General features: G+C 37.2%; 1 protein-coding gene across 2 annotated transcripts in view; it reads right to left on the bottom strand.

Moving 5' to 3' along the window:
- The window catches only part of LOC131060542 (universal stress protein PHOS34), a 42,641-nt gene extending 19,291 nt beyond the window's left edge, over window positions 1-23,350 (bottom strand). The window contains exons 1-3 of one of the 2 annotated variants that reach the window (XM_057993793.1): window positions 23,023-23,350; window positions 22,350-22,450; window positions 22,133-22,251 (exon numbers count right to left, since the gene is read on the bottom strand). In XM_057993793.1, coding sequence (XP_057849776.1) covers window positions 22,133-22,251; window positions 22,350-22,450; window positions 23,023-23,200 — 398 coding nt within the window. In that variant the 5' untranslated portion in view covers window positions 23,201-23,350. Of the gene's footprint in view, window positions 1-22,132; window positions 22,252-22,349; window positions 22,451-23,016 lie in introns of both variants that reach the window. The other variant, XM_057993794.2, reaches the window with a different exon arrangement.
- Window positions 23,351-26,930: the final 3,580 nt, after the last annotated feature.

Here is a 26,930-nt window from a genome sequence, read left to right as displayed (position 1 = left end):
AACATTCTTATTTTTAGGTCGGGGAACTAAAGTCCATGTGTTGTTCTTCTCAATCTGATCTAATTCCTCTTCCATAGCTTTCATCCAACATTCATCTTTACAAGCTTCAATAACTGATGTCAGTTCAACTTAAGAAATTAAACATACCTCATCAGTTGCCAACCTTCTTGTCATTACTCATTTGTTCTCGTCTCCAATGATCTGATCTTCTGAATGATTTAACCTTACATACCTAGGAGTCTTCTGACTTTATGTTCCTCTGCTCTGATCTTCAATTACTGTTGAATTTTTTTATATTGTCGAGGTAACTGGTTCAACATTCTATTCCAATACAAGTGCTACCGGTTCAGTTATGATCATCTCCACTACCGATTCTCTCTCATAAGTTCTGATTTGACCTTTGTACAACTCATCCACCTTGACATTAGCACTTTCCACAATTATCTGCAATCTTTTGTAATAACATCTATATACTTTGCTTTCATTAGATTAACCAAGAAATATCCCTTCATCACATCTAGGATCAAACTTTCCAATGGAATCATCTCTTTTGATATAGCATTTACTACCAAAGATTCTGAAATATTTAACTATGGGTGTATGACCAAACCATAACTCATAAGGTGTCTTATCGATGTCTCCTTTGATATGAACTCTGTTAAATGTGTATATCGTCATGCTCACAGCTTCTCTCCAATAGATATGAGGCAAATTAGTTTCCATCATCATAGTTTTGGCCGCATCCAAGATAGTTATGTTCTTTCTTTCTACAACACCATTCTGATGAGGTGTCTGGGGAGCAGACAATCGTCTCCTTATCCCATGCTTCTCACAATAACTGTTAAATTCATCGGGTGTGAATTCACCACCCTGATATGACCTTAAGCATTTAATCTTCAACCCTATCTTTGTCTCAACTTTAGCTTTAAAGATCTTAAACTTTTCAAAAGCTTCATATTTCTCCCTTAGAAAAGTAACCATCATTCTAGAATAGTCATCAATGATTAACATGAAATATCTATCACCCTGAAAACTCTTTATTCTAATAGGACCACACAAATCAATATGAATAAGATCAAGAACATCATTAAATTTGTCTTGTATACTCTTAAAAGAAGTTCTGACTTGCTTTCCCAATTGAAATTCCTTACATACCAGATTATAGGGCTTCACAATCTTAGGTATATCTCTAACAGCCTTAGTTGAACTTATCTTTACAATTCAATCAAAATTCACATGACACAACCTCTTATGCCATAAGCAACTCTCATCAACTTGTGCAATCAATCATGTCTTCTCACTGGAGTTCAAATGAAAGATGTTACCTTTAATCTGTGTGTACCGGTTGCAATCTCCAATCCAAATATGTTAATGATTTTGCATTTTTCATACTTGAACTGTAATTGAAATCCCTTATCCACCAACTATCCTACACTCAAAATATTATGCCTTAAACCTTCAACATAATAAACATTATCAGTGTTATGCTTACCATCCAATGATATAGTTCCTCTTCCTCTGATCATACATGCTTTGTCATCTCCAAATCTAACCATTCCACCATCAAATTCTTGCAAAGATAAAAAAATCTTTTTATCTCTAGTCATATGATGTGAACATCCACGGTCTATCACCCATTCATCCTTGTCTTCAATTTTAGAAGCAAGGGCCTTTTCCTCATTTTGAACAACAGGTGTCGAAGCATTTTCCTTGATAGCCAAAAATATTCATTCCTTTCCATTGCCAAATCCACTAGTTGAATCTTGTGCCGGTTCATCATCAGAATCAATCACACCTTCCTCATCCGCATAGTAACATGATTTGTCTTTGTTTCTCCTGTACTTATGCTTGTTCTGATAATCATGGTTAGGCCTAAAATATCTTCTAGCTTTTTCTTCAAATCTTGAATTCCTTTCAGGACATCTAGATGCAAAATGACCTATCTTATTACATGCAAAACATTTAAAAGGTGATTTTCCTTCATACTTACTTCTTGTCGGACCTTTAGGTACTATTTTAGCAAATAGGGCTTCAAGTTGTTCAAACTCATCATCTTTTTTCTTCCTTTCCTCCAGTTCCTTCACATATAAAGCTTTCCAATCACTCTTATCGATTGATGATGCAAATGTGTGAAAAACATATTCAATCTTTGCAGCTCCTTGAGGACCAAATTCTTCAAGCTCAAAAGTAGATAATTTTCCAACCAAAGTATCCCTATTAATAGAAGTGTTAGCCATTGTTCTCAGCTCATTTATTGCAATAGCCTTCATCTTGTAAGGCGGTGGCAAAGCTCTCAATACTTTATAAACAATCTCATCTTCGCTCAGAGATCCACCACAACACTGAATTCCCATAACAATTTCATTAACTCTTCCATAAAAGCAGTAATCCTTTAATCTTCTTCCATCTTCAGATTCTCATACCTTACCCGATAACCATCAAGTTTAGCAATTTTAACAGTAGGGTCACCTTCATTCAGAGCCTCCAACTTATCCCATATAGCCTTCGCAGATGATTGGTCAGTTAATCCCATAATTTGCCGATCAGAAAGTGCACTTAAGAGTGCTTCTCTAGCTCTACAATCATTCACAATATCCTTATCCAAGGTTGTCAGAGGAGGATTTCCAGATATCGGATTATGAGGAGTATAGCCTTTCTCTGTGACCTCCCAAATCTCTTTCCTAATACATCTCAAATGAGTTTCCATCTGAATCTTCCATACCCTTTAATTTGTCGAATCAAGCTTAGGGTTTCTCTCAAGAAAACAAATGTAGTTGAACTATTAGTTGCCATAGGATCTTCCTCAAGCGGTTAAGCTTCTGTAGAGAGGACCAAGCTCAGATACCAATTGTTAGGATAATTGGTGGACAATTGAGAGGGGGGAGGGGGTGAATTAGTTGTTAACAAATTATAAAACTTTAAGCACACAAAACCTTTTACCAGAATGCATAAACCAAATACCAGAATAGCAAATATAACAATTAAGCATAAACATAAATCACAAAACAATTACCAACCATCCATAACACATAAGACCATGATTTGTACGTGGAAAACTCGATAAAGGGAAAAACCACGGTGGGAAGCCTACCCACAGTCAGATAATACTTCTGCAGCAAGTATGTGATTACAATAAGAGGGGCGTACACATGCAGGAAAGCCAACAACCTAGAGCGCATTGCTCATCACAAAAGGAGCCTCACTGCCTACAAAATAAATCTAGACTACAATCCGGAAAGATGAATGAACTACAAGAATAGCATCTCCTATGCCTGAGTACAGTTCCGGTTAAGCTCAATACAGAAGATCTTAAACCTCTTTTACAAACCCAATTCGATCACCTGTGATAGACCAAAACCTCTACATATGATTACAACTTTATTCACACGCAAATAATCCTATAACCTTAATCCCACGATCTACAAAAAGATCTTACATTATATTTATACCAACCCGGGACCTAAACAATTAGGTCGGCCACCTAAAAGATAATACAATAGATCCATTACATAATCCCGCAAACCAATGATAAACCAAGTTGGCCTAAGACCGAAACAACATAAACCAAACAATAAATCCAACTGATGACGCATCGGGAGCATCAGCCAACACGTTACATAAACCGGTCCATAACCTAACAGAATAACACTGGACCCAAAATAGGTCGCCATAAGCCAAATGAAACACCATGAACAACTGGAACACGAACATGATAACCATCTGCATCTTAATAACCTTCTAGAAGCCGAACCAACACCACTTATCGGATTCACCAAAAGATCTTCATCAAAGCGTTGTCGGTAGAACCCTTATCGATAACCAAAAGGCTTACTAGAATATATGATAGCATCCAAATCATCAAATCTCGAACCAACTGAATGTTATACGCATCAGGAACACATGAATAACAAATCCAAACCAATTCCAACATCCAGACCAAACCCGGAGACAAATCTCTAGATCAACATGATAATCCAACCACTCTACCGGAAGCCGATAGACAACAAAACAGCTAGTGTTAACATCAATGACAAACATCAATGCAACACATAATCAATTCCTCCAAATAGCCAACAAAAATAATTTACTACAAACTCCTTAAGACTTCAAATTAGTTGTTTATTTTCTTTTCTGAAAAATATATTTCCTTGAAGTCGCCTTCTTATTTTCTATGCTATTGCATTGTCTTTATATAATGAATATGCGTGCAACAAATTCTCAACCATTTCCTAGTCTCACGCATAGCATATTATTGCATTATTTTTCCAATGCTTTTCTCTACCCTCTATTAGATTTTTTCAACCCCATTTTGTAGCATTTTCTCCTATTCTTGTAGTTATTTGTTGTGGATTGGAATAAAACTAGCTATAAATATAGGAGTTTGTTTTGCCATGAAAATAGCAATTCTTTTGACCTACGTTCATCACAATTTTATTAGTTGCAATAGCAATTAATACATACTATTTCATGTCATATGAGTATAAAAATAAATTATTTGTTGAACATCATAACAAGATAACTAATATTAATTTTGTTCTCACCTCGAATAACATGTTGCAAATTATTTTCTCAACATAATGGTAGCAAATATTAGCAAATACAATCTAATAATTATTATTCATATATTTTATCTAAAAACTAAATTAAATACTAATAATATATTTTAATTATATGCAACATAAAATGGTAAAATGGTATGGTAAGATATGAAAATGGAATATGTGAATGGGTGTTAAGGCATAATTAAAAGGCTAAAATATGGTATAAAATGGAACGTGAATGGATCTCATTAGAGACCAAGTCAACATTTGGCTTCTTACAAGAGGAAACACTTTGGGAAGCAAGCTCACAAGCCTTGGCATGACATCTTCATCAACATTCTCTCACACTATGATTTTACTTGTTATGACTTAAAGCTTGTGTGGATGAAGGTTGGGGATCACTCAACATAGGTTTCTTTCCTTCCTTTGTGGAAGGAGGAACGAAAGAGACCTCACTAGGTTGAGAGATACAAGATGTTGGGCATGTCTGTCTTTATCCTTTATAAGATTTAGGAGGTGGAGTTGTAGCACATATAGGAGGAATAAAAGCAGTGCTTGAAAAAGTCTAGGCCCAAGATGTGGAGGCAGAATATCCATATCCATAGGTGAAGAATCATTAGGTTTACTTAAGGCCAATATCCTTTTAGATTTGTACTTTTGATAGAATATAAAAAGGAAACCTTGATGAGGTTGCGAAGGTTGAGGTTTTTGAGGCCAAAAGCAATCAACGGAAAAAGTTTCCACATTTGGCTAAAGGCTAATAAAGACTATGATTAATCGTTATAACACATCCATTGTGAGGAAACTTCGAACACTTATGAATAGTAGAAGTTATAGCTTTCATAGAATTGAGTCAAGGGTGTCCCAACTTCACACAAAATTGGTCTGAGGTAGGGATAATGACAAAGGTAATATCTAAGCACTTAGTACCAACTTCCACAGGAAGGGTGATGGAACCTATAGTGGGACAAGTGAAATCATCATGCACCTTTAGAGAAATTCTTAATGTATATTTAATTGCACCAAGGTAGGAAGTAAGGGTAATTAAATCAAAAGTGATCTTTTCCACAATTGCAAGGTGTAAAGTGGAAAATTGGAGGCTTTAGCCAATTCACCACTTGAAAGGAGGGGGAATTTACTAAGCTCAATTTTCACTTGGGGAACTTTACATTCAAAAGAGGGGATGAATCTATTATATCCAATCCCAAAAGGATACAAGGACTGAATGCTAAGTAGATTAGTTGAAATTGGAATGTATTTGACCCTCTTTTGTAAGTTGAATAGGTAAAGTGCTGAAATTGAAGATGAAATAGGTAAAACAGTGAGCTAAAAATTTGGGATTCGGTCGTGCACGTGGATCTGAGAAGTTTGAGATGATTCGGAGCTGCTCTGCGAAATCGAACAAAAGTTGCAAGGACTGTGTGTCCGGACAGAGGCGCCCTCCTATCGGTCCTCCGAACTTTCCGTGCGTCAAAAAGGTTTTTTTCGTCTCTGCGAATAAAGCTTAATTCCAAAAGTACAGTTGCGCACCTGCTTCTTGTACATAGAAAGAAGAACAAAGGGGTTGGGAATAGGGGTTTGCCTAAGTCAAACCTCGGTTTGGAATCAACCTTGGATGAAATACTGCAATTATTTTGAATAAATGATGGAAAGATATACCTTCATATTTGCAATAGATGATGAAGATGATTTGCTTCTTAGATGTAATCACATATGTTATATGAAATGGCATGAACATGACAAAACCCTAATACACACACATGCTTGCAAATGTATGATGTTGTAGTGTCGTAAATTGTACGCACTTGCTAAAGCAGTACAATTTCACACCTAGTTTAGCACCCGCCTTGGCGCAGTTTGCATTTTGCATCGCATTTCTCCTTTAGCACTTAATTAATCAAATTAATTAGGTCTAAGGTCCTATTTCATCGTCCTCCACATCATAAAGTTGGGCCCTTTCATTAAAATGTGCCCCCTTTCATTTTATTCCTCCAATACATCATTTAATCAAAAACCCTAATTAAGTCCTATTTTGAACTTGGGGGCTTGATTTCGAGGGTCAAAACATCTCGAAATCACCTGTAACTTCGGAATTCTCCCTAAAATCATCATATTTGACGGCCCTGAAAATTTGGTGAAAAGTTGTCGGGACCATGGCGCCCGGAGTGCACACTGTCCCGGACATTTTTCCCGAAATTTTAGGAGCGCGATCCAATCATAAAATAAAGCTTAACCCCAAGAAATTGGCGGGAGATTCAATCTCTAGGTCGGCCAAAAGTTGAAAGTAAGACCTAGGGTTTCATACATAAGAGTTCTCTTTCTTCATTTGAAGGGATCGGAATTTTGTTTTCAGGAACCTCATATGCAGCGAAAGAACAGATCTTTGAAGACTTCAGCAACATTCAACATTCATCCATCAAGCATTCATCAATTTCATTCATCCACTTAGGGCTTTGAAGGCATTGAAGAGCAATAAGGGATCATCGACTGAAGATTGGCTTGTACCCCTCCCTTGGGGTTGGGTATGATTTCATGTTGTTTTCATGTCTTTGCATAAGTCTCATTATATCACTTGCATTCATGCTTTAGATCACTTTGCATCTTGATTTGGAGCATTTACATTATCATTTACAAGCAATTAGGGTTTACTTTCTAGGTTGCTCTAGTTTGCTTACTTGCATTTTAGGATCTTGCACACACACAAGGTCTGCACACACATTACTTTTACAATACAACTTGGCTATTCGTGGAGGTGGAAATCACCAAAGCGGGGGTTTGACTAAGGCAAAACCCTATATAGCCGCCCAAAACACCTTTTCAGATATAAGTGCAGATTTCGGGATTCAGACGACGCCGCAAGTTGCAGATCCGGAAGAAGCAGATGGAGACTGAACAACACACCAAGTTTCAGAACAAAAGACCAGGACAAGGGCGTGGGACGCCCTGGTCCCTGGGACAGAGGCGCTGGGCGCCCTGGTCCCCCTGTCAGACAGCAAGTTTTCGGCAGTTCGGACAGTTTTCCAGGTTGCAAAACAACAGTTTCAGGAGCAGTTTCAAGGGCAAAATCAAGACAGTGGCGCCCGCGCCCCGGTCCCGAACATTTCCACTCAAATTTTGACTCCGGGTACGCATTTGCATTCTTGTCTTGTCCTTGTGTTTACAGCTTTTCATAGTTTAAGTTCAATTTTGCAATCTTGTTATTAGTTCATACTTGCACTTTGGGGTTAGGGATTGAACTTGCATCATTTTATCTTTCAATTACAACAAAGGAATAGAAATCCTAATAGGTAGCCCGTGGCTCTCTCTTCCACAAAAAGAAGTAGCCAATTGTGTGATACCTCTAGGCTCTTTCGTATTCCACAATGTGTGTCAAAAGGTAGGATTAGGACATGTTAGCCTAGTCTCGCTTTTTTTCCCCTACACATTTTGGTGAACCCGACGTGAATCTTATTATTGCTTTCTCTTGCATTGCATTTGTTAGATCTAGATCTAGATTTAGTGTGTCTCATTTTCAAAAAAAAAAGAAAAAAAGAAAAAAAAAAAGAGTGTGTTTCTTTGTTTCTTTGTATTGTGTGTTTAAATTCTATGCAACTTTTATTTCAAAATGTCAGACTTTTATTTGCAAGATGTTCATGTTTATGATGATGTATGCAATTATGTTGATTATGAGTATAGCCAAGATGAATTAGATGAAGCTTTAGATGAGTTTTTGAATCTTAAACGTGTCAAACCTTCATTTTACCAAAGACTCATAAACCTTGTTACTATGCCATTTCGTTGTGATGAGAAAGATAAGTCGAATGGTTCCTCTCAAGGGTACATTCCTATCAACTCTTCCACTGAATCTAGTAACATGGTTGTTTTCAATAATCCCCTCTATGAGGAAATGTCTCCTTTTGAATCAAAAGATAAACCTTTTGATAGATATGATCATGCTTTGTTGGATGATGCTCTTGATGACTTTGTGGCTTTATCGAAATCTCTAAACAAGAACAAAACTTCTAAATTAGTTAACATGATAAACCTGAATGAGCATAATAAGCCTCTCTTTGAAGTCCAAGGTGCTTGTCCTTCTCCCACCTTTCAAGTTCCTAAATCACCTCTCCTTACTGTCCAAGGAGGGTATGGTCATGATTCCTTTCTTACTTCGAATAAACCTATCATCACTGTGCAAGGAAGAAAACCTATAAGTCCTTATAGTTATGCCAAGCAATTAACTAGAGAGAGTTATCATGCGGTTGCCCATACTTATCATACTAGAAATAATAGGCAGCCCAATCCTCCTCCTGTGACTCCGATTTCTCTTCCTAATCCTCAACCAACTCTTCCATAAGCTCCGCGTATTTCACAAGTTCTTGGCAAGGAATATAATCTCATAGAACAACTTAAAGCTACCCCTGCTAAGATATCCCTTTGGGATTTGATTCAAACTTCTTCTGCTCATCACGAGATGTTACAAGATGCCTTGAAAGATTTGAATGTTCCTCCACCAAATACATCTAGTAATATAGTGTCTTTGGTTAACTCTATGATGAATCCTAAAGCTCAAATTGTGTTTACTCAAGACGAGTTGCCTACTAGTGAAATTCAACATCAATATGATCCCTTGATGATTGTGGTTATCATAAATGATACTGCTATAAGACGAACACTGGTAGATAATGGCTCTGGCCTTAATGTGTGTAGCATTAATCTATTGCATAAGATGAACGTGGATACATCCCTTATTGAGCCTGACTCTCGTCCTATTCGAGGCTTTGACAATGTGGCTAAGAATTCATTAGGTATTATCACCTTACCCCTCACAGTGGGGCCTGTTACTTTGCCTACTCCTATCCATGTTATGTCGGGAAATCTAACATACAACTTGCTATTAGGGAGACCTTGGATTCATAGTATGCAAGCTGTCCCCTCTACATTGCATAGACAAGTTAAATTTATTTATAACAATAAGACATATACCTTGATAGGTGATACTAATTTCCAAGCTTGTTTACAAACATCTACTTCCAAAGGGGGTTCTTCTAAGCCTTCCTCGTCTAGTGATGACTCTTTAAACAAGACACCTATCGATGAATCCTCACCCTCTGATGATCAAAATTCTTTGGATGAGTCTGGAGCTCCTGAAGAAGATTCTTCTCGACTTGAATCTACACATAAGAAGGATTTTGATCCTAAGAAAGTTCTCGCAGAAGACGATTGGGGATCTCTTGATTTTAATCCCACCTTTGTAGGTGAATATAAGGTTCCTTCTAGAGAGCTTAAAGTTGAAAAGAAGGAAAAAGCTAAAAATCAATCAATCTTACCTGAACCTATGAGCAATAATTTCGTGGCTGCTTCTCAAACTTCTTCTCCTCACACTTCTAATTCTGAAGAATTTGATTCTTTGTCTTATGAAAAACCACCTTCTCTTTCTGAAATGGCTGATCGTTATGGTCGTGGTTTTCATATTCTAGCTAAGCATGGGTATAATGGAAATGGCTGTGGCACTCACGAACAAGGAATAAAGGTTCCTCTAGAGAATAATCTTTATGATATGATCTTTGGACTTGGTTATAATCCCTACAAGCGCACCAAAGCTTCTAAGAGACCATGTATTAGTGTTAATGTCATTTCTACATCTCTACCAATGCGACACCCTGAGTATATTGATGGGGATCCTTCGTGTGCCTGTGCTTTGGATGTCTTTCCTACCGATGATGCTTTAGCTGAGTTTTTAGGAGCATATGATACTCTTCCTCGTTATCATCACAATAGGGGATTTCCTTATTGTTTGAACACTGAAGCCTATTTTGGAAAAGAGACTGATAACGATGAGATTGTGAAAGAATTCCCTCAGTTAAAGGATACTCCTCAACAAAGTAATCTTCTTATAAGTGACACCATTGATGTTAAGATGGATCCTTGCAATGAAGAAAAAGCTATTAGAATTGGAAAATGTTTGGATGAAGAAGAACAAAGACAATATGCAGATTTATTGCAGGAATTCCCCGAGATCTTTGCTTGGACATATTCTGACATGCCTGGTATAGATCCTAAGATTGTTACTCATAATATTGTCTTAGTTCCCGATGTTAAGCCTGTGAAACAAAAGATTCGAAAAATGAATCCTAAGGTAGCTTTGCTTGTTAAGGCTGAGATTGAAAAATTATTGGAGGCTAGATTTATCCGCCCTATTGATTATTCCCCATGGATTTCAAATATTGTCGTTGTGGCTAAACCAGATAATAAAATAAAAATGTTTACTGACTTTTGAGATTTAAATAAAGCTTCTTTGAAAGATGATTTTCCCCTCCCAAACATTGACATGATAGTTGATTCTACAGCAGGACATGCTTTGTTATCCTTCATGGATGGTTTTTCAGGATACAATCAAATTTTCATTAATCATCAAGATCAATTCAAAACTGCTTTCACCACTCCTTGGGGTACGTTTTGTTGGGTAATGATGCCTTTCGGACTTAAAAACGCTGACGCAACTTATCAACGAGCGATGACCCTTATCTTTCATGATTACATGCATAAGATTTTAGAAGATTATGTTGATGATATTTTAGCCAAATCCATTCTCCGTATAGATCATATTAAGATCCTTCGTCAAATCTTTGAAAAAATTCGTAAATATCACATGCGCTTGAATCCCCGAAAATGTGTCTTTGGTGTGGATAGTGGAAAACTATTAAGATTCATAATTTCGCATCGTGGGATTGAGGTGGACACTAAGAAAATAGATGCTATTATCAACATGCCACCTCCTAGAAATGTGTCTCAACTCAAAAGCTTACAAGGAAAGATTCAGGCTATTCGTAGGTTCGTATCTCAACTTGCGGATCGTACTTTTCCTTTTACTCAACTTCTCAAAAAAAATATCACTTTTCAATGGAATGAAGATTGTCAGCAAGCATTTGAAGATTTAAAGGTATATTTGGCTAATCCTCCTATCCTTCAACCCGCCAAACCTTCTAAGCCCTTTCTTCTTTATATAGCTGCTTCCTCTCATGCTCTCGCAGCATTACTGGCACAATATGATAAAGAGGGTAAGGAGTGTCCGGTTTATTATATAAGTCGTACCTTACTCGATTATGAGACCCGATATTCTGCGATAGAAAGACAATGTTTGGCCTTGGTGTTTGCGACTCAGAAATTGAGACATTATCTTTTAAATTCAGAAGTCCACGTCATGGTAAAGTTTGATCCTCTGAAGCATCTTTTCTCTAAAACTGATTTATCAGGGCGCCTAGCTAAGTGGGTTATGATGTTAACCGAATTTGACCTTAAATTTGTTTCACAAAAAGCAATTAAAGGCCAAGCGTTGACCGATCACTTAGTTGAGGCCCCTTCACCTTTTTCCTTCCCTAACCTTGAGTCTTTTCCTGACGACTTCATTCTATGTACAGAGAAAGATGAAACTTGGGAGCTGTACTTTGATGGCTCTAAGTGTCATACGGGATCGGGGGCAAGTGTTGTTCTAATTTCTCCTACAAAGAAATCCATTCCCTTATCTTATCGTCTCAATTTCCTATGTACCAATAACATTGCCGAGTATGAGGCTCTTATAGCAGGAATAAAAGCAGCCTTGGCTTTGAATATAAAACACATACATATTTATGGAGATTCTCAATTAATTATAAGACAAGTAACAGGACCGTATCAAGCAAGACAAGACAAACTATCACAATATAAAGACCTTGCTATCTCTTTGTTACAAAATTTCGATTCTTATACCATGGGACCTGTTCCTCGAAAAAATAATCGACATGCGGACGCAATGGCATGTATGGCTTCTCTTGTATCTTTAGAGGACCCTGTGGTTGATCTTAAATTTGTTATTCACAACCTGATTTCTCCAGCTATTGTAGATGATTCTAGCCTAGTGACATGTTGCGACTTTATAGACTCAGATGAACGGTATTCGCATATCGTAAGATACTTGACCGATGGTACCTTTCCTGATTCCGCCAATAGAAATACTAGGGCTAGAATCCGCAAGTTGTCTGCTAGATATATCATTTTTTCTAATGTTCTTTACCGAAGGGGTTATAATGGTCTTCTCCTTCGTTGTCTTAACAAATCGGAAATCCCTGTTGCTCTTGAAGAGGCACATTCAGGTGCCTGTGGGGGGCATTTTGGAGGCAAATCCTTGGTTCAAAGATTGCTTCGTATGGGATATTATTGGCAAACTATGCAGAATGATTCTTTTTCATTTGTTAAGAAATGTCATCAATGTCAACAACACAATAATCTGATTCATGCTCCTGCCCAAGAACTCCGTTCTCAAGTAGCCTCTTGGCCTTTCTCTGCATGGGGGTTGGATCTCATCGGTAAAATCTCTCCTCCTTCATCTCAAGGACATACTTTCATTATAACCGCAATAGATTACTTTACAAAGTGGGTAGAAGTTGTTCCTCTTCGCTCTACTACTGTTGACATGATTTGTCGATTTCTTCTAGAAAACATTATTTCTCGATTCGGGATACCTTCTACTATAATCTCAGATAATGGGACATCATTTAAGAACAAAGACGTGAAGAAATTCCTCGAGAAATATCATATCAAACATCGATTTTCTACACCATACTATCCTCAATCAAATGGTCAAGCCGAATCATCCAATAAAATAATTGAACAAATTCTTCGCAAAACCGTGAATAAGCATGGTAAGGATTGGAGTACTCAGCTAATCTATGCTCTTTGGGCCTACCGAACGAGTGTACGAATTGCTACAGGAACTACCCCTTATAATCTTGTTTATGGTGCTAATGCTATTATGCCTTTAGAATTAGAGATTCCATCACTTAGAGTTTCTCTCAAAGGTATAGTAGATGATGACTCTTATAGAGAGCAAAGACTTCAACAGCTTGAGATGCTAGATGAACAGCGTATAAATGTTCTTGAGCATATTCAAGCGTATCACAAAACTCTACAACGAAGCTATAATGATAAGGTTATTCAACGTTCCTTCTCAGTAGGTGATTTAGTTCTCTATGAGAATCAGCGCAATGTGAATGTCTTACCTGAAGAAAAGGGAAAATTTAGTCCTAATTGGCTCGGACCGTATATTGTTATTGAAGATTATGGATCAAGTGCTTACAAAATAGTGGATGTAGACAGTACGCCTCTTAAAGAACCTATAAACGCTATGCACTTGCGTAGATACTATGCTTAATTCCTCATTCCTTATCATTCATCTATTTCCTTTTCAATTCTTCAAAATTGGATAATACGTTAGCATATCTTTGTTAGAGCAATTAAAATTAAATGATATGTTGTTTAATCTATATTGCTTTGTTCCTGACAAGCGTGTTTCTTTACTCTCTAGTTTGTCTTGAATTCATTTATGTAAATTGCAAAAGATTTACATTTTCATTATGTTGGCATATTATACAATGTTTTTATGTGTTAAGTTGAATTGTGTCATGTTGTGTTTAAATTCAAATTAAATCACATTAGTTATATGATTCTTAAGCTTAACACATATTTCTTCCCTATCATCAACGTAGTACTTGATCAAATATTTTAATTAAGTCACACATGTATCAATTTAATCATGGAGCATTGAGAAATCAATCACATGGAAATTAAATTCAGAACATACATGTAAATCTACCAAATGTGTTAGCCTTAATCAAAGCAAAACACACATTGTTTTAGGCTTTAAAGATAACACGTTTGAGACAAAGAAGCATGTATATATATATGTGTGTGTGTGTGTGTGTGTGTGTGTGTGGATCAATATACAAAGGTAGGTCACTATACATCCAAAATGTGACCTACCCTACATCATAAGATCATCTCCTATCCCTAGGGCTAGTGGCTGGAGAGTGACGACTAGATGCTCCCTCCTGATCTGGCCGTGAAGGTGGACCCATAGGTGTATAGCGTGATATAGATCGTGAGTGACTCCGAGAAGAACTCCTATGATCCCTATCCATAAGAATCGCGCGATACGAGGTAGCCTCAGCCTGAGCTGCTGTTAGATCACGCTGTGCCCGCTGAAGGTCCTCTGATAGAGCTCGCTCTCTCTCCCTCCATATTTCCACTTGTACTCAAAATGGGAAAAACAAATTATCATGCCGACCCGCGTTCCCTTGAGGTCTATAAGCAACCTGTGAGGAACTAGGGATCTGTGTCGTCATGGAAATATCTGTCACTGCTTGCTGGATCAAGGAACACCACTCCTGCACATTAGCTGTAGCAGTAGAACAGATTTTGTGTTAGTACCATTTTATATTATCAAAACATTAATCAATCAATATAAACCTACTATACCTGGATCTCCCTCACGCCAGTAAGGATCGTGATATGGTAGCATCTGTGACTGGGAACTACTAGGCTCCCCACGCTCGAATGATCTGTGCACGATGGGTACAGGTCCCCGTATCGCCTCGTGTTCCCCCTTTTGGGGAATAACGGGAGGATCTAAGGCTATGGTATCATCTCTTGAATGGTGAGGAGTTGCATCTGACTCCTCCTCATCATCTCTAATCTCCTCCTCGTCATCCTCGTCCTCATCCGCATCCTCGTTCTCCTCATCATCATCTCTATCTGTGTCATCCTCCTCTCCTTCCTCCTCCTCCTCGACACTAGGCCGATCTCCTATGGGCGGATCAGGACCTCCTACCTCCTCATGACCCTCTCTCTCCTCTGGCTCCTCCGATCTGGATCCCTAATCCTCATCTCGGTCTCCATGTCTCCATGGACCTGGATGGCCTGTCAGGTGATCTGGTGGAAAGATAGGCCCCGGGTATGTCCTCACAAACCAGGAAAGATACTTGCGCTATGCTCCGAGATCTGCGGCATAATCAATAACCACATCCTGGTCGGACCCCTCTATATCTGTGATCTCGATATCATCTATCGTAGGTCTCGCTACTGCTCTGGGTCTGGGAAGGACTCGTGAGTGTCGAGTGTAGATGGGTACATCGGCTGGAACACACTGCTCTAGCCCAAACTGCCTCCATACTCGGTCAAAATAGAATGGGACTATGATATGTGGATATCGTCCTCTCAGTAGGCGGTTCCTTTGTAAGCATGCTAGCTGTCTCTCCATCCCATCCCATCTGTGCATCCGCAGATATGGTCTCCATATAGTCACCTCAACTGTCAATCTATCAAATGTCAATTTCCAATACAGTAGATCCCCAAATCTCCACTCGCTAGTAAGTGGATAAGCAAATACCCTAGGTCGCTCGCTAGCCGCACTCATCGGATAGCCGACAGGCCTAGTGCATGTAAAGTGCTCAAATATCCACACCTGTAGAAGTGTGCATGTCATCAAGATGCAACCCTATCCAAAAACATATTCCTCGAGGTCCTGATAGAGATGTGCAAGCATACTCCGACCCCAGGCATATACTCTCCTATGTCTCTCCATAGCCCTGATGCACCATGTGAGACCCCCATGCATGTGCGTACCTCGCCCGTTAGGGCAGATAGCTAGTGCAATTATGGCAATCATAAGACGTCTCATGAGGGGCACCTCTCTTGTAGGATGTAAGAGCCAACTGACCATGATGCGACCTCTCGTTTCACTCGGCATGACTATCCCTATGCAGTATACCTGCTCCCTCTGATGATCCTCTGCTGACCGATCGGTCGCATATGTCACGGTAGCTCCTCTGATCGGTAGGCGAAGTATGCGGTACACATCCTCAAGTGTCACTGTCATCTCCCCTACTAAAAGCTGGAATGTGCATGTGTCAGGATCTCATCGCTCCATAAGCGACATCAGCATCGCAGGATGGAATCGAATGGCCAGCATAAGGATCATATACCACAAACCTACTATAGATAATGTGTCTCTCTCTGCCTGAGTCAGCCAGGGAATCTGATCTCGCAAACTGCGAAGAATCTGCCTCACCGTATGCTCTCTCATGTATGGGAGACCCTGCAATGCAGAAAACATCAATGTAATCAATAATCAATCATCACAATCATTTGTGCCAAAAGCAAAAACTGTCGAACATCGAAAGCTCACCCTCGCCAAGTCCTGATTAGGACCATGGCGCCCTGAGAGGACCATGGCGCCCCACAGGGACCATGGCGCCCTGAAAGGACCACGGCGCCCTTCAGGGACCATGGCGCCCTGGGTGGGACCCAGGGTCAGATTCCAGGGCCCGCATTCGATCACAGAAAATCAGAGTCAACGAAAATGCAGAAAATCAAAGTCAAAGTTTAGTCCACTCACCTCGTCCAGTGGCTCGTCGTCGATCACGGCTTCTCGCATGATCTCAATCCTCGTGGGACACTCCGGTCATCGTGAAGGCATGATGATGGCTATGTGGGCTTCGCTGCAATGAACAATACTCAGAAATCAACAAAGTGACAAATGCAATAGTCACTTTCAAGGTATATACTTTCATTCCTTTACCTTTACTTTCAAAACCCTAATTTTCCTCTATCACTCATTTCATCATAACTTGAGTTTGGGAGATGCGATTTTCGAACCGTTTGTTGTGTAGGAATAGTATTTTCGTTCCCTTACTCCCTTGATGTTCCAAAATGTGCTCTGATGAAACCTTTGTAGTGAACATCTCTCATCAATAATCGCTCACACAATTTGTCGTAAGTAAACATGCTACCCTGTTTCACCTCCCTAATAAGCAAGCCGCAACAGGGGGGCATATAGCTACTCGCAAATTTCATCGCTTTCCTTAATAAGCATTAGGTGATTTTGTGATCTAACGTGTGTTTTGTAGGGTGCGGTTCCTAACTGTGTACTACAAATACCGCTGGGGGCTTCGTTCGACAGACTTATAAATATATCCTTTTTCAAATAATGTTTACTTTCCTGTACTTTAGCTTGCATATGCACGTAGTACTCATATGACCGCTAAAGTGGGGGCTAAATGTAGCGTCGTAAATTGTACGCACTTGCTAAAGCAGTACAATTTCACACCTAGTTTAGCACCCGCCTTGGCGCAGTTTGCATTTTGCATCGCATTTCTCCTTTAGCACTTAATTAATCAAATTAATTAGGTCTAAGGTCCTATTTCATCGTCCTCCACATCATAAAGTTGGGCCCTTTCATTAAAGTGTGCCCCCTTTCATTTTATTCCTCCAATACATCATTTAATCAAAAACCCTAATTAAATCTTATTTTGAATTTGGGGGCTTGATTTCGAGGGTCAAAACATCTCGAAATCACCTGTAACTTCGGGATTCTCCCTAAAATCATCATATCTGACGGCCCTAAAAATTTGGTGAAAAGTTGTCGGGACCATGGCGCCCGGAGTGCACACGGTCCCGGACATTTTTCTCAAAATTTTAGGAGCGCGATCCAATCATAAAATAAAGCTTAACCCCAAGAAATTGGCGGGAGATTCAATCTCTAGGTCGGCCAAAAGTTGAAAGTAAGACCTAGGGTTTCATACATAAGAGTTCTCTTTCTTCATTTGAAGGGATCGAAATTTTGTTTTCAAGAACCTCATATGCAGCGAAAAAGCAAATCTTTGAAGACTTCAGCAACATTCAACATTCATCCATCAAGCATTCATCAATTTCATTCATCCACTTAGGGCTTTGAAGGCATTGAAGAGCAATAAGGGATCACCGACTGAAGATTGGCTTGTACCCCTCCCTTGGGGTTGGATATGATTTCATGTTGTTTTCATGTCTTTGCATAAGTCTCATTATATCACTTGCATTCATGCTTTAGATCACTTTGCATCTTGATTTGGAGCATTTACATTATCATTTACAAGCAATTAGGGTTTACTTTCTAGGTTGCTCTAGTTTGCTTACTTGCATTTTAGGACCTTGCACACACACAAAGTCTACACACACATTACTTTTACAATACAACTTGGCTATTCGTGGAGGTGGAAATCACCAAAGTGGGGGTTTGACTAAGGCAAAACCCTATATAGCCGCCCAAAACACCTTTTCAGATATAAGTGCAGATTTCAGGATTCAGATGACGCCGCAAGTTGCAGATCCAGAAGAAGCAGACGGAGACTGAACAACACACCAAGTTTCAGAACAAAAGACCAGGACAGGGGCGTGGGGCGCCCTGGTCCTGCCAGGACAGGGGTGCTGGGCGCCCTGGTCCCTGGGACAGAGGCGCTGGGCGCCCTGGTCCCCCTATCAGACAGCAAGTTTTCGGCAGTTCGGACAGTTTTCCAGGTTGCAAAACAACAGTTTCAGGAGCAATTTCAGGGGCAGAATCAGAACAGTGGCGCCCGCGCTCCGGTCCCGAACATTTCCACTCAGATTTTGACTCCGGGTACGCATTTGCATTCTTGTCTTGTCCTTGTGTTTACAGCTTTTCATAGTTTAAGTTCAATTCTGCAATCTTGTTATTAGTTCATACTTGCACTTTGGGGTTAGGGATTGAACTTGCATCATTTTATCTTTCAATTACAACAAAGGAATAGAAATCCTAATAGGTAGCCCGTGGCTCTCTCTTCCACAAAAAGAAGTAGTCAATTGTGTGATACCTCTAGGCTCTTTCGTATTCCACAATGTGTGTCAAAAGGTAGGATTAGGACATGTTAGCCTAGTCTCGCTTTTTTTCCCCTACATAGATGTAATGTTGCTCCAATGGATAGATGAAGAATATGCAACATTGAGAAATGCTAGATGATGAATGCTTGATGTAGTCTCCTTACCTTGTGATCATTATCGTGTTCTCACCTTATGATGATGGATTCTTATGCTCAATGGGAGAGGAAGACCTCCTTATATACTTGCCTATTGTCAAATATTGTTTAATTTTTTGACAAAGGCCGACATAGGGGATTCATTTCCTGCTCATATTTGAGATAGGTCCAAGGGAGAGGGGCTAAGATAGGTCCCCTTTAGGGGATCCCAAGGCCCCACGCCCTATTTTGGGGCAGGAACAAGGTGGCCATGCAAGGTACAAGGTGAAAAATGAAGTTTGATTGCATAAAAGAGGCATAAACAGGTCCCAATCAAGCATAGGGATGAGACCGATAAGGTGAGGACCCAAAATGTGGTCAAAATTGCAAGGGGTGCAATTTTAGGACGCTACACAGGGAAATAACAAGAAATTCTAAGAGTACTAGGCTATAAGAAAGGGATTCTTGCCTGCTCTTACCTTGGGATTCCTTTGGACAAGGGAGTGAGATCAAAAAAGTTGTGGGGTAATCTCTAAGAGGAGAATTCAAATAGAGCAACCTCTTGGAAAGGTCGGTGATTGTTATGCACGGGGCATATCACAATGTTGAAGGCAATCTTATCCACTATCCATATATATATAATGTCATGCCTCTCATTATTTGTAGGGGCTAACCAAAAGATAAATCATTCCTTGAGGAAATGTTTTTGGCAAGGCAATTAAGAAGAAGACAATATTGCACTCATTGTCTGGGATAAAGTTTGCAAATCCAAAGAATTAGGGGGTGTTGGCATTAGACAACAAAAAATTCAGAACATAATAATGGAAGCTAAACTATTATGGAGAATATTTCTTGAGCCACATCTCAATCGGGCTTGAATCCTGCAACAAAAATATTTAGAGGATAATGAGGATTCCAACATTTTGACCACTACAAATGCACCCGGGGCACAATAATTTGGAACTTTATGCAAGACTACAGATCCCTCATTTCAAACTATCGTAATTGGGACATACATGATGGAGCATTAACCATGTTTTGGGAAGATTCGTAGTGCGGTAATGCTTGCTAAAACAATATCTTGGAAATGGAAGTAACAGAAAAAATTCTCACCAAAAGCCACATTATATATATATATATATATATATATATATATATATTGCAAATCTAGACCATTTATCATTAGGTCATAAATCTAACTATAAAGATTATGTTGGTATTTTATTGCCCTAGAAGGCAAACCCCTTTATGTGTAGGTATTGTATTACATACTTTGTATCATAAATGGAGAATGTGATAGAGAGAAGAGGAAGTTATAAAATATGTATTGTAGGTTGTATCCCTTCATTTTGTTTGATGGAATAGAAGAAAGGACTAACGGTTCCATTGTGGGTGTAGCCCATATTAAGTGAACCACATATATCTGTGTTTGTGTTTTGTGTTATCTTTATATTTTATTTTTACATTTATGATATGGTATAATGTTTTTTAATCCCATTCCTAACAAAAAGATCCATTTGGAACCTAGAAGAACATCTTAAAGCATTATCTTGAGCATTAACACCATACATCATTAACTTAAATCAACACCTTAGACATAATTGCACATTTGCTTACTATTTTAGATTATTTGCACCAACAATTGAATCCACAACAATGGTTTGAACAAAGAAGAACATTTCTTGCCTAGCAAACTCCTAAACATTGTTTATCAACACTATCCATTTAAGTAGCAAATTCTAAACATCAAGACAAGCAAGTTCTAAACTTTTTTTTTTTGTGCAAATCATTTTAGACATAGGTTTCAAATTCACTAGCAGAGTTCAAAGTTGTAGTTATCATAGTCAATTTTGCATATGTGAAATTAAAGCAAAACATTAAATAGAAAATTGAATGACACTAATGCTTGTCTAATAATTTCTAGAACACTAATAAATTGGCAAATCAATTGACTATATTTATCACATTCTTATAATCAAGTTGAGAGCTAAGTGTCATTATTCCTATTTATTTAAATTTAAAAGTAAATAATATTATCAATCTAAACTTATTAATTATATGATTATTAATCATTTTGATTAAATATCTATATACTATATTTTTTTATTATTTATTTTTCTTTTTAAATTCAATATCACTATCCCTTATCTTAACCATTCTAAGTTTTGTTCGATTATAAAATTATTCCTCTTAATAGGCTATTTCTTAGAAATGATATTTTTCTTATGTGATGTTTTTTTATTGACTCTTATTCTATTAGTAGTGGTTCTCAAGAACTCATCCCTCGTGAATATAAATGGTCCACTTAGCACTTATTGCATCTAAATGACACTCACAAAAGTGAAGTATCAAGACTTTATAGTAAGTTGCTACTACTTCTACCCAAACGCATTTAATGAGATGATTCATAACAACTCATTCTTCATGAGTATGACATGAGTGGTCCACTTAGGACTTATTCAATCTAAATGACACTCACAAAAGTGAAGTATCAAGACATTATAACAAGTTATTAGTATTACTTTGACACAAATACATTTAATGAGCAATGGTTCGTAACAACTCATCCCTCATGAATTTGAATAGTCCACTTAAATGACACTTACTAAAGCAAAGCATCAAGACTTTTTGGTAAGTTACTGTAGCACTTTGACCTAAACACATTTAACTATAAAATTTCTCCAAACATCAAGTTTAGGTATCATAAAAAAATATATAATTAAATCCTAATAAAACATCAAATTGACCTGAACTAACCACCATATAAACTTTCCTAGTACAATGAAGGAAGAAAAATAAATAATGTAAGAATTTATGGCTGTGAATTTGTTTTGTTACTGTAAATCTGTACGTCATATTACAAATATGTTGGTATGTTTTGAAAGAAAAAAAGCTTTGGACCTACATCTTTGCCTAACATTAATCACGGACAGAGAAGACTTTCTAATAGTCTTTCATCTACTTGGAAGACGTAAATAAAATATAACAAAACAAAGGGAAGAATATCCCAACCTCTTAATGGCTCCATGACTACGGCTTCCTACCACGAGTAGATCCACCCGCATTTGGTTAACCGCCTCACATATCGCATACTTGGCTTCTCCTTCAACCACTTTACTCTCCACTGCAACCTGAAATTCAAACAAAAAAGGGGGAAAAAAATATCCTTAAGACCTGAGATTTCTCCAAGCACTGAAAATTTAACACAGACGAAATCGATTCCTCGTACATTTCTTTTCTCGCAAATTCCTTTGGCACGCGTTAAAATTTGCCTGGAATTGGTAGCCTCTCTTCTCTCCAGTATGTCCAAAACATGACCTGTAAATGCAACTGCAAAGCCCAAACAAAACTGAAAATTCTTAGGCAAAGGCAAAAGAAAACAAATACAGAGGACAAATACACATAAGAAAGCTAAAACTTTTACATTACCATGGCCTGTAAATGCAACTGCAAACCCCAAACAAAACAGAAAATTCTTAGGCAAAGGCAAAAGAAAACAAATACAGAGGACAAATACACATAAGAAAGCTAAAACTTTTACATTACCATGGCCTGTAAATGCAACTGCAAACCCCAAACAAAACTGAAAATTCTTAGGCAAAGGCAAAAGAAAACAAATACAGAGGACAAATACACATAAGAAAGCTAGAACTTTTACATTACCATGGCCTGTAAATGCACTGCAAACCCCAAACAAAACTGAAAATTCTTAGGCAAAGGCAAAAGAAAACAAATACAGAAGTTAAATACAAATAAAAGAGCTAAAACTTTTGCATTGCCATGGCCTAAAAATGCAACTGCAAACCCCAAACAAAACTGAAAAAGTTTCGGCAAAGGCAAACGAAAACAAATACAGAGCATAAATACACATAAGAGACCTGAAATATTTACATTACCATGACCTGTAAGTGGAGTATTTGCTCCAGCAGGGAGTTGTGCGTGCATGAGAATAAGTTTGTCAGAGGCTGGAGAATCCCCTGGAATTATGAGGTGATCCAGAGCCCACTCTAATGCGTACATGCTCTCCTCTGTTTCATCAACTGCTACCATAACTTTTCTTCCAATCTTTACTTCTTCCATTTCAGGCTGAGCGAAAAATTCTCGATTGTGTTGCAGAAGAACCCTTGACTAATGATCAGAATTTAAACGGCTTTAAATGTCGTTATGGATGTTTTATAATTCTGCTCATAGATTTGGTCATCGCTGTTTTTGTTTTAGAGAATATTCCGGAATGTGTTGATTAAAAAATTTATAGAAAAACTTTGAAAGTTTGTACCTGCCTTACCTACCCATTGGAAGCGAAGTTAACAAAGTAGGTAATGAAGTCATTTTTGTTGAATATGGTGAAGGGATTACTATGCATCTTATTAGTTTAATGATATTTGATTTTTTACTGGGTGAGTATCTGGTGAAAGGATTACTATGCATCTTATTAGTTTAATGATATTTGATTTTGGTCCACATAGGTGATGGCTATTAATCATATCATTATATTTAAGTAATGTCTATTTAGCAGGTTGATGTATCATTGAGTATGATCTGAAATATGAAATATTGATATCAAAGTCATATAGTGTATCAATCTAAAAGTAAACATCATTTTGATGTACATTTGATTGTTACTATTAATTTATTAAATTTAAAATTATATTATATTTTAATTTTTAATTAAGAAATGTGATCAAATGAACATTTAGCTGTAATTATTAATTTATTAAATTTAAAATTATATTACATTTTGAGTTTCACTTAATTAATCAATGTGATCAAAATTCATTTTGATGTGTACATTTAATTGTAATGATTAATTTATATAATTTAAAATTATATTATATTCTGAATTTTAATTAATCAATAAATGTGAACAAAATATATTAGAGTGTTGGAGAGACATTAGTACATTTAATTCATAATTTCTTGTTGAAGAATATAATATTTGAATTTTATAATTAGATTTTTTATTTTTAAATGTCTATGCTATAATTTTTATCTTTGTTTTCATGATTGCATGCTCATGGATTATTTAATTATTTACTTAGAATTTAATCCTAGATTTATTTTGTTACTTTTCACATCTTTTCATTATTTTGGTATATGACTCATTTTTATAGTGCATGTCTTAATGTAACTAATTGGATACTTTTCTAGGAGTATGGTTGGCTTGTGATTTTAATCTATCATCCTCTACTATAATTATTTATCAAGAAATATTAAGAATTCACCTATGTTTTTTGTAACATATTTTATTTTTTATTTTTTGGGATAATTTCTTGTGATGATATTGTTCTATTATATAACTTGATTGGATATGGATTTGTTGTGGAAGTGAAAGCATAAACTCATAATATAATAAATAGTATAGCACACATTAGTTGCAAATAAATATTGAAAAAAAATGTGATACAAAAATAAAATAACAAATAAGACACACATTTACATGGTAAAACCTTGATAATATGTCAAGGAAACATCTACTGAGCAAGGTATAAACGTTCTTATTGCTCAAAGAAAACTAATTATGATAATATGTCAAGGAAACATCTACTGAGAAAGGTATAAACATTCTTATTACTCGGAGAAAACTAATTATGATCTTCAGAAATGTTGCTATCATAGTTGTAATTGCAAATATAATTCAATTACTTTTGCTTCAAGGCAAAAGAAATATATGATATTCTCAAGATAACAACCACCATCAAATATAGAAAAAATCAGTTTTATTCCTTTAAAGAAATTAGGAATTTCCTCTTAAAGAAAAAAACTATTTTTCTAAAAGATAAGATCGTGTTTGTTTTTTTCTTAATATTATCTTGTTGTCATTATCCAACTTTCTCCACCTTGACAACAATTTACCTGATACCTACCCATACCCATTCATCACCTTTTCTGCAAGTCAAGAGAAGTCAAACTTCAACTCAACTTCTCTAGTAGTACTACTTTAGTAAACATATTAGCACAATTTTTTAGTGTATGAAATTTATCAAGAGTTACTCCACCTATATCGATACCTATCTTACAAAATGGTACTTAATTTCAATATGCTTGGTATTACTATGATAATGTGGATTTTTAGCCAAATGGATAACACTTTGACTATTGCAAAATATAGTCACTATGTCCTGAACTTTTCTAAACTCACCCAAAAATCCCTTGAAACAAATTGTATCTTTACATGCATGTGAGAAAACCATATACTCTACCTCAGGTGTGGATATAGCAATTGTTTCTGGAAGCTTTGGCATCTAACAAATAGGTCCTCCTACAAGGGTAAAGACATATGCTAAAGTAGATCTCCTTTTGTCTGAGTCACTTGCAAAATATGAATCAACATAACCACACATAAAATCACTACAAGTATTATAGGTGATACAATAATCACTTGTTCCTCTAATATACCAAACCACTCATTTCACCATTGCCTGATGTTCTTTAACTCAATTTGGCATGTATCAACTGACAACACCAATTGCATGTGAAACATTTGGTCTTGTACATACCATCACATACATTAAACTTCCTACTACATTAGCATACAACACATGAGACATATATAATTATTTTCTTCCTTATTAGTAGGACATAAATTTGAAGAAAGCTTAAAATGGGGAGCTAAAGGGATATGTGCCAGTTTCACATTTTTCATACTAAATCTTATGAGGATCTTCTCCACATATTTTGGTTGTGATAACCAAATCTTATCATGTACTCCCTATCTCTATGTATTTCTATGCCCAAAATTTTTTGTTGCTCCTAGATCCTTCATATCAAACATCCTAGCCAAATGAGCCTTTAACTTACTAATTTTAGTAATGATTTTTCTTGCTACAACCATATCATCAACATAACACCAAGGTAATGAATAAAATATTTTTCAAAATTTTAAAGTAAACACAATGATCATACTCACTTCTCGTAAAGGTTTGGCTCACCATGAAGGAATCAAACTTCTTTTACCATTACCTAGGTGACTACTCCAAGCTATACAATAACTTATTGATTTTGCAAGAAAATTTTCTATTGCAATCTTGAGCAAACCCTTTTGGTTGTTCGATGTGTGTGTGTGTGTGTCCCTATCCAAATCTCCATGTTAAAATATTGTTTTAACATCTAGTTGCTCTAAATCAAGATCAAGCAACATGCAACTATTCTAACACAGCCTGAATAGAAACAACCTTCACAATAGGTGAATTTTTTTTATGAAAATAAATACCTTCAGGTTCTGAGAATATCCTTTTTCTACCAATCTTGCCTTGTACCTTTCAATTTTATCATCAACACCCTTCTTCAATTTGTAGACCCATTTGCAACCAACAACTTTCCTACCCTTTGAAAGTTCTACCAAGTCTCATATTTTGTTCTTCTCTAAGGTGTCCATTTCTTATTTTATTGCTATTTTCAATTTAGTATTTTTAGTGCCATCCATCACTTCCTAATAATAACTTGGTTCCCCATCATTAAAAATCAAAGCAATTTATGAAACAAAATGATCATACCTTTTAGGAGGATTTCTGACTCGTGTAGATCTCCTTAGAGATGGTTGTGGTATTTTCATATTTTTGTAGCGTCCTAAAATTGCGACACTTGCAATTTCAACTGCATTTGGGTCTTCACGATGGCGGCGCAACACTGAACCTGAATGGAGACCCCGAAACTTGATTCATGACATCAAAAACTGCATTTTTCAGCACCCTGGCCTGATCCTCCTTGCACCCTGCTGCCCCTAGAAGTGGGACCATGGTGCCCAGCGCCCTGGTCCTTCAGGACTAGGGTGCCCAGTGCCCTGGTCCCCAGGACCATGGCGCCCAGCGCC

The sequence above is a fragment of the Cryptomeria japonica genome, chromosome 2, assembly GCF_030272615.1.
Source record: "Cryptomeria japonica chromosome 2, Sugi_1.0, whole genome shotgun sequence".
Classification (NCBI taxonomy): Eukaryota; Viridiplantae; Streptophyta; class Pinopsida; order Cupressales; family Cupressaceae; genus Cryptomeria; species Cryptomeria japonica.
The sequence above is the reverse complement of the archived record's forward strand: the minus strand, read 5'-3'. Positions and strand labels throughout refer to the sequence as shown.